At 44.6% G+C, this 18,551-nt stretch overlaps 1 protein-coding gene across 1 annotated transcript in view; it reads left to right on the plus strand.

Annotated features, from left to right (window-relative positions):
* The window catches only part of E2F1 (E2F transcription factor 1), a 45,450-nt gene extending 36,222 nt beyond the window's left edge, over positions 1 to 9,228 (plus strand). Inside the window, exons 5-7 of the mRNA XM_030212155.1 lie at positions 1,372 to 1,486; positions 5,114 to 5,318; positions 8,467 to 9,228. Of these exons, the coding sequence (XP_030068015.1) occupies positions 1,372 to 1,486; positions 5,114 to 5,318; positions 8,467 to 8,723 (577 nt within the window). The 3' untranslated portion in view covers positions 8,724 to 9,228. The remainder of the gene's footprint in view (positions 1 to 1,371; positions 1,487 to 5,113; positions 5,319 to 8,466) is intronic.
* The last annotated feature ends 9,323 nt before the right edge of the window (positions 9,229 to 18,551 follow it).

An 18,551-nucleotide genomic window follows, 5' to 3' on the forward strand; every position in this document is an offset into this window, starting at 1 on the left:
CACCTCCTGCTTCTCCTGCCTATATCCCTTTTCAGCTGTCCTGTTGGGAAATTGTAGTTCTTTTCTGCCTTACTTGAATTGTACACCGCTTTGATTCATATTCTGAAAAGTGGTATATTACGTGTCAAGCATAAAACATAAACGCCACAGTAGATTTGAACAGATGGTCCTCCAGAATCTAGGGTATAGAATCCAACCCCATCCCTTCCAGGCTGTTCTCTTTCAATTCTAGGTTAAGAAATATATAAATATAAATGGCCTATTGCCACCAAAAAATGTTGACGTCTGACTGTTACGTGCTACTTTGCTTTTTCCCCTTTTTTCAGTTGAAGGCAGCCCCATACATTAGGATTCACAGTTATGCTGTGTTTCCTCAGAGAAAACAGTTACTTACTATGGCAGGTATTCTCCAAGGACAACAGGACTTGAATTCTCTCAACCCTTCCACTTCCCCAAGGAGTTGTATTCCTTTAGCTACAAATAGACTGAAGAGATGCCTCACGACAGCAGCAGGCAGGAAAGGGGGGAAATGCACTGTGAGATGGCCCCAAGTCTTCTAGAAAACGTTGCTGGGGACTCTCTTGGTGATGTCACCCTTGGGTGCGGATTCAAGTCTTGCTGGTCTTGAACACCTTCTACATCTTTGCCCTCACAGGGGCATTCATACATCTGTCAACAGTTGATGTGTGTGCTTCACCACCTAGCAGCTAACTTTTGAAAATGATTAGAGTCACTAACACAGATTACCCTTCTCAATATTGGGGGTGCTCAGGCTCTCGCAGAAATGGCAGGTGGATATCTGCCAGAACCTTGGTCTTCAGGTCATCAAGAGCCGCCAACAGGTCAAGTTTGTAGGACATCCCTAGTGAATATGAATGAGAGAGATTTGCATACAATGGAGGTAGTAAGCATTCAGATCTCTCTCATGCATATTCATTAGGGATATCCTGAAAACCTGACCCATTGGCAGTCCTCTAGGACGGGGATGAATACCACTATGCTAGAGTTTGCAGCAAATAGTAAGGAAGCCATTGTAGAATCAGCTGAGACAGGAAGGGGATGGGTTGTGTGCTCCAGTTCAGCATCTGTGTCCTGTCTGTCAGTCAAAAGGGGTCCATCTAGACCTGGGGCTACGTTTGGAGGGGAATTTTTAAACACAGAATAAAATACTAACGGATAATCGTAATACAGCCTTGCAGGAGTGAGGCTGTACTTAATAGCCTCCTACTGCTAAAGGAACAAAGTTAGAAATCACGCAGGATGGCTCCCGAATGTGGACTGAAGTAGAAAGAGTAAGTAGACAAAGGATTACAATCCTCCAGTCATTGCCAGTGAGTAATGTACACAGAAACGCTCCTTAACTGACTACACCTTTGCTTATGTTAGCTGTCAAGACCTGCGCAGTGTTATGGACCCTAAACAGCAGATGCTTATGGTGATGAAGGCTCCACCCGAGACGCAGCTGCAGGTCTCGGACCCGGCAGAGGTACATGAAATCAAAATCTGCTCTATGCTGTTTGGAGTCAACTATCAAACCGATATTGATTATTCTCTGAGGACAAGCAGGCTAATTCTCTTACATGTGGGTTACGTGGTCTGCGTTGCCCAGTTCAGAGCTTGTATAAAGCAGGTATTCTTCGAGGACAGCAGGGCTATATATTATTCATATACCCTCCCACCTCCCCTTGGAGTTGTTTCTTCTTCGTTATACAGTTTTTGTACTGTTAGTCCCCTGCTCTCGTGGCGGGCAGGAAGGCACTTGCACATGTGCAGTGGAGCATGCCACAAGCTCCGGACCGGGCTGTGAAAATATATAGCCTGCTGTCCTCAGGGAATACCTGCTTCGCATTTTTATCTGTATACATACATAGATATGTACTATACTCTATTATATTAATATTTATCTAGATCTATATGTATATACTAGACTTTGAGCCCGTAAAAACGGGCTATTATAGGAAGGGGGGATTGAAAGGCCCGCCCGCACCGCCGAGTTCGCCGCTGCCCCTCCCCCTCTGAGTTCGCGCCCCCCCCACCGAGCCGTCACCACCCACCTTCCACCCGGCCGGGCCCTCGCTCCGCTATTGAAACAGCGAGGGTCCAGGAACGCAGCACTGAGCTCTGCTGAGCTGCCGACGTCGGCCTTCGTTCTTCTTCTCTGCCTGTCCCGCCCTCGTGTGACGTAACGTCGTCGAGGGCGGGACAGAGGCAGAGAAGAAGAAGGAAGGGCGATGTCGGCAGCTCAGCAGAGCTCAGTGCTGCGTTCCCGGACCCTCGCTGTTTCAATAGTGGAGCGAGGGCCCGACCGGGTAGAAGGTGGGTGGCGGCGGCAACTCGGGTGGGGGGAGCGTTAGACGGCGGTGTCCCTCCCTCAGCAATGCGCAGTACAGACCCTCTGTGTTCCGCCCCCCGTCATCACGTATTGACGTGGGGGGCGGGGCAGAGAAGGTCTCTACTGCGCATTTGCGAGTGAGTACGGTCACTCGCCGTTTATATGTTTGATGTGTATTTGTCTTTTTAAAATGTTAAAATTCTGCAGGCATGGAGGTGGGCAGGGCAGTTTTATGACACGAGGGAAGGGCAAGAGGGTGATGGGCATACTATTAAAATGCCAAATTCTTTCAATCATACTCGGTTTCTTGAATCTCCACAAGATAATAGGGACCAGATCTACCCTCCTGGTTTCTTTCTTAACTCAATGAGATATGTTTATGGTTTTTGTGATCGATGTGGCTAATGCTACACAAGCCTTTCATAAAGCATTCCTACAGATGGACATTAAATGCTGTCTTTGGGAGCAACATTTTTCCTTAAACTTCCATACAAATGCTTAGTGACTTCTAAGGATTCTCATTATAGTTTTATGGATCCTACAGATTTGGAAAAGTTCAGTATGGAGAGACCAAATTAATGGATATTATTCAGAGGGGGATTTTCTCTGTCCACTCAGAATTTTACAGGCAAATAATTTTGAGTTCATTGTCTTGTTTTCCTTAATTATTTCTTGTTATCTCTAACTCCCCAGTTAATGTGGAACTAGGATTGACTTTCTAGATTGAGATGTTCTTATTTCTTTTCCTTGGTGGTTTTGCTGAATTCTTTCACAACAAGGTTCAAAAGATAAACCTTGCTTTCTCTACCTCACCACCTCTCCCTCCACTAGTCCGTTCCCCTCTCTCTCCTTCCCCTCATTCCCTTTCCTCCTTTCCTGAAGTTACTATTGAGGAAACTACACTTCTCCTTTCTTCCCCAAAATGTACCACCTGTTCCTCTGATCCCATTCCCACCCACCTTCTTAATGCCATCTCTCCTACTCTTACTCCTTTTATCTGTCACATTCTCAACCTCTCACTTTCCACTGCGACTGTCCCTGCTGCCTTTAAACATGCTGTGGTCACACCTCTCCTTAAGAAGCCTTCACTCGACCCTACTTGTCCCTCTAATTACCGACCCATCTCCCTTCTTCCATTTCTCTCCAAATTACTTGAGCGTGCTGTTCACCGCCGCTGCCTTGATTTTCTCTCCTCACATGCTATTCTTGACCCACTACAATCTGGTTTTCGCCCTCTCCACTCAACCGAAACTGCGCTTACTAAAGTCTCCAATGACCTATTACTGGCTAAATCCAGAGGTCAATATTCCATCCTCATTCTTGATCTTTCCGCTGCTTTTGACACTGTCGATCACAGCATACTTCTCGATACCCTGTCCTCACTTGGATTCCAGGGCTCTGTCCTTTCCTGGTTCTCTTCCTACCTCTCCCTCCGCACCTTCAGTGTTCACTCTGGTGGATCCTCTTCTACTTCTATCCCTCTGCCTGTCGGCGTACCTCAGGGTTCTGTTCTTGGTCCCCTCCTCTTTTCTATCTACACTTGTTCCCTTGGTTCATTAATCTCATCCCATGGCTTTTCCTACTATCTCTATGCTGATGACTCCCAAATCTACCTTTCTACCCCTGATATCTCACCTTGCATCCAAACCAAAGTTTCAGCGTGCTTGTCTGAAATTGCTGTCTGGATGTCTCAATGCCACCTGAAATTAAATATGACCAAAACTGAGCTTCTCATTTTCCCCCACAAACCCACCTCCCCGCTCCCCCCGTTTTCTATTTCTGTTGATGGCTCTGTCATTCTCCCTGTCTCCTCAGCTCGAAACCTTGGGGTCATCTTTGACTCTTCTCTCTCCTTCTCTGCTCATATCCAGCAGATTGCCAAGACCTGTCGTTTCTTTCTTTACAGCATCCGTAAAATCCGCCCCTTTCTTTCCGAGCACTCTACCAAAATCCTCATCCACACCCTTGTCACCTCTCGTTTAGACTACTGCAATCTGCTTCTTGCTGGCCTCCCACTTAGTCACCTCTCCCCTCCCCAGTCGGTTCAAAACTCTGCTGCCCGTCTCGTCTTCCGCCAGGGTCGCTTTACTCATACTACCCCTCTCCTCAAGACCCTTCACTGGCTCCCTATCCGTTTTTTCATCCTGTTCAAACTTCTTCTACTAACCTATAAATGTACTCACTCTGCTGCTCCCCAGTATCTCTCCACACTCGTCCTTCCCTACACCCCTTCCCGTGCACTCCGCTCCATGGATAAATCCTTCTTATCTGTTCCCTTCTCCACTACTGCCAACTCCAGACTTCGCGCCTTCTGTCTCGCTGCACCCTACGCCTGGAATAAACTTCCTGAGCCCCTACGTCTTGCCCCATCTTTGGCCACCTTTAAATCTAGACTGAAAGCCCACCTCTTTAACATTGTTTTTGACTCGTAACCACTTGTAACCACTCGCCTCCACCTACCCTCCTCTCTTCCCTCCCGTTCACATTAATTGATTTGATTTGCTTACTTTATTTTTTGTCTATTAGATTGTAAGCTCTTTGAGCAGGGACTGTCTTCTATGTTTGTGCAGCGCTGCGTACGCCTTGTAGCGCTATAGAAATGCTAAATAGTAGTAGTAGTAGTTTGTTCTTGAATCTAATGCCATTTTTGACTGACTTTTTTTTGTTGAATTTAAAAAAAAAAAAAGGTATTGCCTAAATGTTCTCTTTGCAGAATTATTCAAGTGCACTAACGTGGCAGGCCACTTCTTCTTTGTTTACCACTGATGATTTGGTTTTCAGGCTTTCCAGATTAAACTGAAAAGCACTAGAGGGGCCATTGATGTGTTCCTCTGCCCTGAAGACGTCACTGGAGTTTGCAGCCCTGTGAAGACTCCTTCCAAAGAAACCACTGAGCAATCAGTATTGGCTCCAAGTCAGGAAGACACATCTGTGATGCTGGACCCCACACAGGACATTAGCCTTCCTCTACTGACTAGTCTACAAGGTAACATAGTAACATAGTAGATGACGGCAGAAAAAGACCTGCGCGGTCCATCCAGTCTGCCCAACAAGATAAACTCACATGTGCTACTTTTTGTGTATAACTTACCTTGATTTGTACCTGTCCTTTTCCGGGCACAAACCGTATAAGTCTGCCCAGCACTATCCCCGCCTCCCAACCACCAGCCCCGCCTCCCACCATCGGCTCTGGCACAGACCGTATAAGTCTGCCCAGCACCATCTCCGTCTCCCGCCACCGGCTTTGCCACCCAATCTCGTCTAAGCTCCTTAGCATCCATTCCTTCTGAGCAGAATTCCTTTATGTTTATCCCACGCATGTTTGAATTCTGTTACCGTTTTTGTTTCCACCACTTCCCGCTGGAGGGCATTCCAAGCATCCACTACTCTCTCCGTGAAAAAATACTTCCTGACATTTTTCTTATAGAGTGTGTGAAGATCTTTCTCCAAAGGGAACAGGGGTCTCTATGGGGTGTGTGAGGATTCCTTTCCTTGGCAAGACATGTTTCTTGTATGTTGAATGAAGTGATGCTCTCTTCTGGTATAGGTCCCCAATAGTGCTTCATTCATTCCTACCTGTGCATTTATCTCTTCCCAACTCACTGCAGCAAAGTCCTCCACTGGGGGGACTTCCCGAACCCTAAATCAGCTGTTGTGACCAGGGCTCTGGATGCTGCTTGACTGGCTCGAGGAGCAGAAGAGCAGACCCTGGAATCTAACCCAGGTTCTTGCCTGGCAGTGTACAGAATTGTCACTGAGCTGCCATCCAGCATCATCATGATAATTTTAAGAATCTTTGTGGTCTAGCTTGCTGGATGTTTAAGTATCGCGTACTGTGTTATATACCTTAAAATCAAAGTGTTGATGAATGCCTTTTTGGCCACCTTCCTCACTTGTTTCGGCACATTTATGAAGCACTGTGGTATGTTAATTTAACAAAGCAGAATGACAAAGATCACAGGGTGACATGCAGGACCCCTATTTTAGCTAGGGATGGGCAATTATTTCAAATTTATTTATTTATTTATTACATTTGTACCCCGCTGCTTTCCCACACATAGCAGGTTCAATGCGGCTTACATAGTAAATAGAATAACAAAGTCTTGTAAGGAGAAATATTACAAACTGTAGTAAACATAGTAATAATAAGGTCTTAAGAACATGTGAATTTAACATGGAAATGTGAACAAAGATAGGATGAGCAAAAGGAAAAAGAGACTGGGAGGGGGTATGGTGTAGGGAAGATGAAGAAAAGAAGACTAGGGGATGAGCATGACGGAGGTTGGGAGACCACTACTACTACTACGACATGGTCTAAGATTAATCATCGTCAAAAACAGGAGTCATGTGGGTGGGCTTATAAGGTTAATTCTGGTCATTACGGTAAGCTTGCTTGAAGAGATGGGTCTTCAACGTTTTTCTAAAGGGTAGATAGTCGTTAATTGTTCGGAGGGATCTTGGTAGAGCGTTCCAAAGCTGGCTGCCCAAAAAGGAGAAACTGGATGCATAGGAGGTTTTGTATTTAATTCCTTTGCAGTTGGGAAGGTGTAGATTAAGGTAAGTACGTGAAGACATTGATCTGTTTCTGATAGGGAGGTCAATCAGGTTATTCCTTATATGATCTTATGAATCAGTGTATGGATTTTGAAGTTTATTCTTTCTTTCAAATGGCTATCATTTGCTAAGCGTGCATACTTTTCTTAAAGAGGGCACGCTATTTCCACAGAATGCATACTGCCTTCCGAGAGGATGTAGATGTGGGATGGCCCCTGAAATAGTACATTTCTAATGATATCTGTTTGACAGTGATTTAAAAAAAAAAAAAAAGTACATACAAAAGTGAAAAAGTTTTGTGGACGTCCACCTTTAATTTTAGAATAGGTCTCTCCAAAAAAGAAGACAAAGCAGAAAAAACTTGACTTATCACGGGTCTTTCTTACACTCCTCTCTCTGACACTAGAACATCCCTGCTCTGGACTGCGATCCCCGAGCTTTCTCTCCCCCCCCTCCCCCAACGCATGAATACCTGGGCCTGCCAGCCGCCAACCATGCAGCTCTCTTGTTCAGCAGAAGGAGAGCAACACATACCTGGTTGCCTTCAGTCTTCTAGTTTGAAGACCAAAGTGCCCCGTAGTCTTATGAAACCTGCCGGCACCCGCAGTTCAAACCGCAAGACTGAAGCTAGCCTGGTGAAGGGCAGAGATCACAGTAAGTGTGATCTGCTTCTGGTAGCCAGAGAGAGAGACCTGGAGGGGGAAGATCCCTCCTGTATATTTCTAGCTGAGACCCGCAGTTCCATCAGGTGTCTAGTGATAGGCAGCTCTGCTTTCTTAACTCCTATCATTTCTCTATAACATTAGCAAAATCTGCCCTTTCCTCTCTGAGCACACCACCCGAACTCTCATCCACTCTCTCGTTACCTCTCGCCTTGACTACTGCAACCTACTCCTCACTGGTCTCCCACTTAGCCGCCTAACCCCCCTTCAGTCCGTTCAGAACTCTGCTGCACGTCTTATCTTCCGCCTGAACCGATACACTCACATCACCCCTCTCCTCAAGTCACTTCATTGGCTTCCGATCAGGTACCGCATTCAATTCAAGCTTCTGCTACTAACCCACAAATGTACTCGATCTGCAGCCCCTCCTTACCTCATCTCCCCTTACGTTCCTACCCGTAACCTCCGCTCTCAAGACAAATCCCTCCTTTCAGTACCCTTCTCCACCACTGCCAACTCCAGGCTCCGCCCTTTCTGCCTCGCCTCACCCCACGCGTGGAACAAACTCCCCGAGCCCATACGTCAGGCCCCCTCCCTCCCCATCTTCAAATCTCTGCTTAAAGCCCACCTCTTCAGTGTTGCCTTCGGCACCTAACCACTACACCTCTATCCAGGAAATGTAGACTGCCCCAACTTGACATTTCGTTCTTTAGATTGTAAGCTCATTTGAGCAGGGACCGTCCTTCTTTGTTTATTTTGTACAGCGCTGCGTAACCCTAGTAGCGCTCTAGAAATGTTAAGTAGTAGTAGTAGTAGTCATACAATGCTAAAGAGGGACCCTGCCTTTGTTGCTGATATAGGGTTATGATAATTCTGGGGGCATTGTCTAACTTTGTCTTACTTTTCTCCTGTCCGCAGAGCCCTTCCTATCAGTTCCAAGCCTTGGGCCTTTACATTGCACTGCCAATGAAGTAGAACTGTCTCCCCTGACTTCTGCTGACACCTTACTGCAGCAAGCTCGAGAAGAGCTCTCCTGCCTTCTGTCTGATGAGTTTATCAACCTGTCCCCACCGCAGAGCCAGGAATATCATTTTGGTCTGGAGGAAGGCGAAGGCGTCAGTGAACTTTTTGACTGTGACTTTGGGGATTTAACCACCGGCCCCTTGGATTTCTGACGGAGAAGCTGCTTTAAAAATAGAACCAGAGACAGCTGGAACCAGCATCCTTCTGTACGGGGAGGTGCGTCGATGTTAGGTGTTTGGAGTCGGCGTTAGAGGTAAAGTCAGATCAGTGAAAAGTCCGCAGAACAGAATCTGCGTCCCACTCCAGCCACGTTGCAGGGCTAAAAAAAAAAAAAAAATCACATACACTAAAAGAATGCAATTTAAAATCACTCAGGGTGACAAAGGCCTCAGTCCTCTGTATTATGATAGTGGTATTAATAGAGCGGCCAGCTAGGCAACCATCAGAGCCCCAGAACAAGGAGAATTATTATCTTTTTTCCCAGGAGGTGGGCAAGACACTGGCGTGGCATCTCATGAAGGATTTTTCCCTCTTGTTTGGCGTAACAATCTCTTTTACGATTGGCTACAGTCTAATAGAACTTCCTTCCAGCGCCGTAGGGCTTCCGACGCTTTGCAATGTTTCTGGGTTCCATCTTGGACTTTCATGGGACAAATGTCATTGCCCCCCCCTCCCCCCCTTGGTGCAAATAAAAATCAGCAGTTATCGGAGGCAATGTTTGAGCAGTGATTTCACCTTGAAATCACTCCTTTTGCTTTTTGTTGTGATGTTAACCTTTTAGATCTGCAAGGATTTTTTTGTACCTGTGATGTATACGCTGGAGCATTTTCAAAAGAAGCTCCACCGTGATCCTGCAGTTCCATTGGGTCCTGCAAGCTGCACCAAGAGACAGAATGTGCAAGACAAAAAAAAAAAAAGTTTAGTTAGTCTTAGTTTTAAACCAGTTTTATTTATTTTCATCTGCTTTTTTTGGGGAGGGGGGGGGAATTTTGCTCGCATTCATTGTTTTTTGTGCGCACAAATTGATTGTACGCGTGTTAATTTGTAGGTACATGTACACAAGCACACAAACCAAATGTAAGCTCCCAAAAGCACCCCCCCTCCCCCGGTGAAAATTGGCCCCTTAAGGTTTATCTACTGTGATTTGGAAAAAAAATATCTCTCGTGCACCAGCTGACTTTACTATCCACTAATTACAAAAATTATCAGATAATCCAATCAGAAGGCAGTTTGCAGAAGCAGAAAGCAAGTACTATCTTAATATAATAAAAGTGAGCCAGTTCCATTGACAGCCAGTCAAATGAATACAGCTCATGGACAAACATAGTAGGGATGACAGAATACTGATTTACTATAGACCTCCCCCCCTCCCAGAGTAAAGTTAACAAAAATGTTAATATATATTTGACACAAATAGTAAATCCTGCTGAGAAATAACTCATAAATAGGGCCAAGGGTTTTTAACCCAGTCCTCGGTACTCACCTTGCCAACTGGGTTTTCAGGATATCCATATGGAAATCTATCTCATGCATATTCATTGTGGAGATCCTGAAAATCCAACTGACTGGGTATGTCCCAAGGACTCAGTTGAGAACCCCTGAGCCCAGGTAACTACATAAGCACAATGTCAGAATTGTGTGTGTTTGGTTTGGGTTTTTTTTCCACAAGAAAATTAAAGCTGCCGCCCAGTGTACGCAGAGGGATAACAGTTGGACTGGATCGGTGTCTTCCTTTTGACATGGAGCTATACGATCACCTTAATGTAGACAATGAGAATTGAGATGGATTTTCTCTTGATATCAAGTTGTCTTTCTGTTCGTTTTCTTTAATCCCAGGGGCTGTGCATTCGTGATGGAGGCCTCTGTTCGGTCTTTCCACATTCTCCAGCTTCACACTTTTTACACCCAGATTGCCTGTGCTCAAAGGTGACAGAAATCCAACTTCCACATTGATGCAAACTCCACCAGTGCTTTTCACCTGCAGGGTTTACACCAATAATTCAATTCAGTTCAAATCAATTACATAAGTAATGCCATACTGAGAAAAGACCAAAGGTCCATCGAGCCCAGCATCCTGTCCCCAACAGCGGCCAATCCAGGTCAAGGGCACCTGGCAAGCTACCCAAAAATACAAACATTTTATACAAGTTATTCCCGAAATTGTGGATTTTTCCCAAGTCCATTTAGTAGCGGTCTATGGACTTGTCCTTTAGGAAACCGTCCAACCCCTTTTTAAACTCTGCCAAGCTAACCGCCTTCGCTACGTTCTCCGGATAGTGTTAGTGTGAGGTTTGAGAAACATTAGAGACCATTGGATGAGTCTAAAATATTAAGGAAAGGATAGTGGATGATACTAGGAAGTAGAAGTCATGATGGATTGAAGCAGTCTTTGGGAAGAGAAAGGTTTTTAGCCTCTTCCTGAAGTTGAGGTAGCCATTTTCAGTTCTGATGGGAATAAGTAGAGTGTTCTGTATTTTGACTCCCAAGAACGGGGAATAGATGAAATAATGAAAGCAGAACAGCCTGGGCAGCTTTCCTTTGTTTACTGTCCCTGCGGAAACCACTTGTGAAGATTTGCACCTCCTTTTTCTGGCCTTCTTACCACTCCCGACCTGCACAATGGCTGCAGACAATGCGCATAATTAATCTAATTTATGGGAATGGTTTTCAAAGCATATTTTTTTGCATTATACACATGTAAAAAGCCTTCTGTAAAGTTACCTGACATGTACAAGTACACGCTGTATGTGACCTGGGGGAGGATGACCAAAGTCATGTATGCAGGGTATGGGATACATACCTACACAGCACTTATAATGACACTTAGCTGCCTTCTTTGCCTCTTGACCTAGGCAACCTGATAATAAAACCAGCTACCCTTTTATGAAGCTATTTTTTTGTGAGTGAGGCAGAAAGGGGTTGTAGTAACATTGTGTGTGTGTGTGGGGGGGGGGGGGGGGGGGGCGTCCATGTATAAAACAGGAGTGCGTTCCTGGGGATGTACTTTGGGCAGAGGGAGGCAGAGTTGGTTTATAAAATATGTGGATTTGCACATTTCCACCTTTTTTTCAGAGTAGGTGTGAATTTATACCCCGGCATTTGCACGTGATTGAGCCTGGCTCTGGCAGTGGAAGCCTGTTTTATATATGCACATAGGGGCCTATAAGGACTTCTCATATAGACATCCTGTTATAAAAATTTCTCCTAGAGTGGGCAGGACATTTTCAAGATTCCTATGTCCACACAAATGGCTTTGAAAATTAGCCTTGACCAGATAATATCATGTGAAGAGGGTCTGTCTGAGCAAGTCCTGTCTTACCTATTATGTCTTAAGAAATTCGAACTACAAGGCTACTCGTAGGAAAACCAGAACTGGTTTCTTTTGACATGGAGCTATCTGGTTGACCTACGTGAACCACATTATAATTATACTACCACATACAATTGGTGGATGATGTAGTTAGTAGATGAGATATTGTGACAGTATTCCCTGGAGGCGAGTGTTATTCCACAGACTGTGACAGTATTCCCTGGAGGCGAGTGTTATTCCACAGACTGTGACAGTCTTCACCGGAAGCAAGTATTGTTCCTCGGGCTGTGACAGTCTTCCGTGGAGGCGACTGTTATCCCTCAGACTGTGACGGTCTTCCCCAGAAGTGAGTGCTGTCCCTCAGACTGTGATGGTGTTCCCCGGAGGAGAGTGATTGTCCCTCAGGCTGTGACGGTCTTCACCGGAAGTGACTGTTATCCCTCAGACTGTGATGGTCTTTCCCGGAGACGAGTGATTGTCCCTCGGGCTGTGACGGTCTTCCCCGGAGGCAAGTGATTGTCCCTCAGGCTGTGACGGTCTTCCCTGTCGGTGAGTGGTTGTCCATTGGGTTGTGACGGTCTTCCTCAGAGGCGAGTGTTATTCCTGCCTGGCCTTGAGATTTGGGGGTTTTCATTGAATTTATTTCAGATAAATTGAATTTTGGCCCCGAAATCTGACTGATGTGGTTTTGCTTTGTGGTCTATGGAGTTTTGGGAGAGCGATGGCGACTGCTTCTGCAGCCTCACTAGTCATTTGTTTTTGGTTCTGTGGCTAAGTGTATGATTCAAGGTGTGAGAGAGACTAAAAGGTATGTTTACTAAGGTGTATTAGCATTTTTAACGCACGCTAATGGTTGACGAGCGTTAAACGCTAATGCGCCTATAGGAATATATAGGTGTGTTAGCGTTTTAATGCACCTTAACTTTAAAGGCATGTTAAAAACGCTAATGCGCCTTAGTAAACATACCCCTGATCCTAAAGTCAGTGAGTTGAGACATGAAAAGTCAGGTCTAAAGATTTGTGTTTGTTTGTATATAGAAGTATAATAATATCTATAAATAGCTATGTATTTTTGAGTAGTTAAGCACTTATTTATAAAGTAAATTTTAGTGTGTCCTTGAGGCTCATTTGTCCAGTTAAAGGATATAGTGGTGCCAGAGTTCAGGGAGCTGATGGGATGTGAAATTTGCTCTTATTTCCAAAATGCCAAGCTTTATTTTTATGGGCCTTTTTTATTTTTTATCCATTTTGTGTTGGGGGTTGTGGGAGGGGGAGGGGCTAGAAGGGGAATTTTGAAACTTTTTTTCCTATTTGACAACAAATGTGAAAAGTGCAATTTTTTAAGAATAATAAAAGTTTTTCTTTCCCAAAAGCCGCTGCCTGTGTACGGTCTTATGTTTGCATGTAAAATGTTTTTTGTTTTTTTTGCTGGGAGTGTTTATTGCATTCACTTTGCTCCGGAATTGTTCATTATAACCCTGGGAAAGAACAAAAAGTTGCAAACTTTCTGGTCCACAAATTCCCTGGTCAGGAACCTCTCGGACTCCCTGATGCGTCCTGACAGCTTGGTGCGCGTAACCAGAAATTCGTTTTGGTGGGCCTAAGGTTAACTTGGCTGGATGTGAGGCAGTTCAGTTGTCTTAACGTTGGCCTGAGTTGCTATGGCTGACGGGACAGCTACGTGCTTGGTGTGGATGAGCATGTATGCATGTGTACACACACACATGTAACTCTCCTCTGTGCCAAGGTGCTTAGATGTGATCTAGCCATTGAGGTGGCAGAAATGTTTGTACATGAGATAAGGCGAGCCGGTTGCGAATCAATGGTAATACCTAAACTTGTAATCTGAGTTTGTTTTGGAATCCTTATCCCTTCGGAAATAACTGGGCTATAACCGCCAATCAAAGGGGTCCAGCTTACAATCATATCTTCAGTCTTTGAAATATTCAATGACAAAATACTTGCTTGCATCCAACACTGTTTTTTTTTTTTTTCAAACACACATCTACCTTCACATGAAAAATCATCATCCACAGGATAAAAAAAAAGCCAAAACTGAATGTCGTCAATATATAACCTAAATTCCACTTGTAATTCATGTAACACATCACATAGTGGGACCAAATACAGTTTTAATAATAAAGCCGACAGGGCAGACCCCTTTGTGACACCCACTCATTCATCAAAATAAACTATCAGGCTTATTTTCAAAAGAGAAGGACACCCATCTTTCGACACAAATCGGAAGATGGGCGTCCTTCTCACAGGGTCGACCAAATCGGCATAATTGAAAGCCGATTTTGGGCGTCCCCAACTGCTTTCTGTCGCGGAGACGACCAAAGTTCATGGGGGCGTGTTGGAGGCGTAGCAAAGGTGGGACTTGGGCGTGCCTAACATATGGGCGTCCTCGACCCATAATGGAAAAAAAAAGGGCGACCCTGATGAACATTTGGACGACTTTACCTGGTCCTGTTTTTCTTACGACCAAGGCACAAAAAGGTGCCTGAACTGACCCGGAGAGAATCGGAGATCACCTCCCCTTACTCCCCCAGTGATCACTAACCCCCTCCCACCCTCAAAAAACAGCTTTAAAAATATTTTGTGCCAGCCTCAAATGTCATACTCAGGTCCATTGCAGCAGTATTCAGGTCCCTGGAGCAGGTTTAGTGGGTGCAGTGCATTTCAGGCAGGCGGACCCAGGCCCATCCTCCCCCTACCTGTTACACTTGTGGTGGTAAATGTGAGCCCTCCAAAACCCACCAGAAACCCATTGTACCCACATCTAGGTTTTTTTTTTGGGGGGGTGGGGGTTGGGGTCTTAGCACACACGGTAAGGGAGCTATGTACCTGGGAACAATTTCTGAAGTCCACTGCAGTGCCCCCTAGGGTGCCCGGTTGGTGTCCTGGCATGTGAGGGGGACCAGTGCACTACAAATGCTGGCTCCTCCCATGACCAAAGGGCTTGCATTTGGTCGTTTCTGAGATGGGCGTCCTTAGTTTCCATTATCGCCGAAAATCAGAAAACCAAGTCTAGGGACGACCTACATGTCAAGATATGGGCATCCCCGACCGTATTATCAAAACGAAAGATGGACAGTCTTCCCTGGAGGCAAGTGATTGTCCCTCAGGCTGTGACGGTCTTCACCGGAAGTGAAAACTTGGGCGTCTCTTTCGATTATGCCCCTCCACATCATCCTAATTCACTTGCATAGCATGCCCAGACAAGTAGGACTTAACCCAATTATAAATAGTCCCTCTTAATAGGAAAAATGCGGGGTAAATAGTCAGTGGCTGGCAGTCAGCATTTTTTGGGTCACTGCTGGTGTTATGTCCCTGATATTCAATACTGGGCTATGTCCAGGCCCCAGCATTGAAATCCAGGTTTGTGTGGCCAGCTATCTCTTGCCTGGTTAAGTGTGATATTCAGCTCTTAACCATGTAAGTGAAACCGGATAAAGATAGTAGGACTGGGTTTTATGCTGTCCAATTTGTCTGGTTAAGTGCTGACTCCACCCCTAGACTGCCCACAAAATTGTCAGCTTCGACTGTTGTAGTTAGTGTTGATATTCAGGACACTAACCAGTTAAATGCCAATGAGAATCAATAAGTACATAAGTATTGCCATACTGGGAAAGACCAAAGGTCTATCGAGCCCAGCATCCTGTTTCCAACAGTGGCCAATCCAGGTCACAAATACCCGGCAAGATCCCAAAAATGTACAAAACATTTTATACTACTTATCCCAGAAATAGTGGATTTTCCCCAAGTCCATTTAATAACGGTCTATGGACTTTTCCTTTAGGAAGCTGTCCAAACCTTTTTTAAACTCCGCTAAGCTAACCGCCTTTACCATAGTCTCTGGCAACGAATTCCAGAGTTTAATTACTCCTGGACTCCTGCCTGGTTAAATTGCTTTAAATATCAACCCCTACATGTATAGATTTTGGGCCCACCCACACCCCCTTTGAATCTGTGGATTCCAGACTTCTACCTATGCAATAGTAGCATTATGAAATAGCCGTTTACCCATGTAGCCAATCTGCCACGATTTATATGCATAGTTGCTTCTAAAATGATCTCCATAGAATGATATGAGGGGTACACAAAATCTTAACGTTTCTACAGAAAAGGAATTATATATCTCGTAGCCAGCTTTGGAAAACGAGTACCTCAGGGAAACACGGGCTCCAAATGAGTTGAATATGCCAAATACAGTATAAACATATTCCTTATTCCACAAGAAAACAGAAAGAAAACCTCTACAGAGAAACAAGACGCAGCAAGGACTAAGGGGTGACTCACCACTCTCAAGATGGGAGTAACAGATGAATAAGTCACCAACGTCAGACCCATTTTTTTTTTTGAAACAAAGAATTTCATTCTCCAGTTAAAACATTGTGTATATATTTTTGACATTTTCTATGTTAAAAGAAAAAGAAAAACTCAAACCCCTAAGAGAGAATTTATTTATTTAATTAATTTATTTATTTATTGCATTTGTATCCCACATTATCCCACCTCTTTGCAGGCTCAATGTGGCTTACAATACATTATGGATAGTGGAAATGAGAAGAGACATTTGGTGTTACAGTAGGATTTTGGGTTACATGGTAATGGAATACATGATAGTGATATAACAAAAGGCATTCTTGACAATTCTGGATATATGTAGGAGTATCACATGTTTTGATCTTTGTGGTATGTCTTTTCGAAGAGATGGGTCTTTAGTAACTACACTGGCTCCCACTAAAAGAACGAATTGCGTTCAAAGTCTGCACCCTGGTCCACAAAATCATTCACGGGGAAGCCCCGAACTACATGTCAGACCTTATAGACTTGCCTACTAGGAATGCAAAAAGATCAGCACGTACATCCCTCAATCTCCACTACCCTAACTGCAAAGGGCTAAAATATAAATCCACATACGCGACCAGTTTCTCATACATCTGCACGCAGCTTTGGAACGCACTACCGAAGGCAATAAAAACAACGCAAGACCTAACTATCTTCCGAAGGCTACTGAAAACAGATCTGTTCAAGAAGGCATACCATAAACACCCATCTTAAACACCAAAAAATAAGACTTTACACGACATAGACATAACTGGAATCCTATCACTTGACTGATTAACTCCTTTTTTTTGTTACGATGAAATATATTGAGTACCTGCCTGTTCCTCAGAGACGCCCCAACCTACATGCTGGGCCTCGTGGACCTGCCTCCCAGAAACGCCAAGGGATCATCCCGCAAATTTCTCGGTCTGCACTTCCCCAGCTGTAAAGGACTAAAATACAAACTGGTACATGCCACTACCTTCTCCTACATGAGCACGCAGCTGTGGAATGCATTACCTACTGACTTGAAAACCATTGACGAAATAACCAACTTTCGTAAATCTCTGAAGACACATCTCTTCAACAAGGCTTACAAAGAAAACCCATAGCCTTACTAAATTACCTCGCCAACCCAACCAGTTAAGAAAGTTTACCTCTATACTTACCCACCTAACTCCCTTCTTTTTTTCTCTTACTTAATCTTTGTACTTCACTAATTGTATCTGCTATCCTGGAATGACAATGTCATAACAGGACTCTGTAAGCCACATTGAGCCTGCAAATAGGTGGGAAAATGTGGGATACAAATGCAATAAATAAATAACTGGAATCCTATCACTTGACTGATTAACCTCTTTGCCATTAATAAATAAGCATTACCACTTCAAACTTTATGTCGAATATGGTCACTTCATAGCCGATGATCTAAAGTATGATACAACCCAATTTCTTACTCAGGAACTTTCATGTATTACCATAATTGATTCCTCCTTACCATGTATTGCACATGATATATATGTTATGCTAAATGTATGTTACCATGTATGACCTATTACTGGCTAAATCCAGAGATCAATATTCCATCCTCATTCTTCTTGATCTTTCCGCTGCTTTTGACACTGTCCATCACAGCATACTTCTCGATACCCTGTCCTCACTTGGATTCCAGGGCTCTGTCCTTTCCTGGTTCTCTTCCTATCTCTCCCTCCGCACCTTTAGTGTTCACTCTGGTGGATCCTCTTCTACTTCTATCCCTCTGCCTGTCGGCGTACCTCAGGGTTCTGTTCTTGGTCCCCTCCTCTTTTCTATCTACACTTCTTCCCTTGGTTCATTAATCTCATCCCATGGCTTTTCCTACCATCTCTATGCTGATGACTCCCAAATCTACCTTTCTACCCCTGATATCTCACCTTGCATCCAAACCAAAGTTTCAGCGTTCTTGTCTGACATTGCTGTCTGGATGTCTCAACGCCACCTGAAATTAAATATGACCAAAACCGAGCTTCTCATTTTACCCCCAAACCCACCTCCCCGCTCCCCCCGTTTTCTATTTCTGTTGATGGCTCTCTCATTCTCCCTGTCTCCTCAGCTCGAAACCTTGGGGTCATCTTTGACTCTTCTCTCTCCTTCTCTGCTCATATCCAGCAGATTGCCAAGACCTGTCGTTTCTTTCTTTACAACATCCGTAAAATCCGCCCCTTTCTTTCTGAGCACTCTACCAAAACCCTCATCCACACCCTTGTCACCTCTCGTTTAGACTACTGCAATCTGCTTCTTGTTGGCCTCCCACTTAGTCACCTCTCCCCTCTCCAGTCGGTTCAAAACTCTGCTGCCC

Source organism: Microcaecilia unicolor, chromosome 8 (assembly GCF_901765095.1).
Source record: "Microcaecilia unicolor chromosome 8, aMicUni1.1, whole genome shotgun sequence".
NCBI lineage: Eukaryota > Metazoa > Chordata > Amphibia > Gymnophiona > Siphonopidae > Microcaecilia > Microcaecilia unicolor.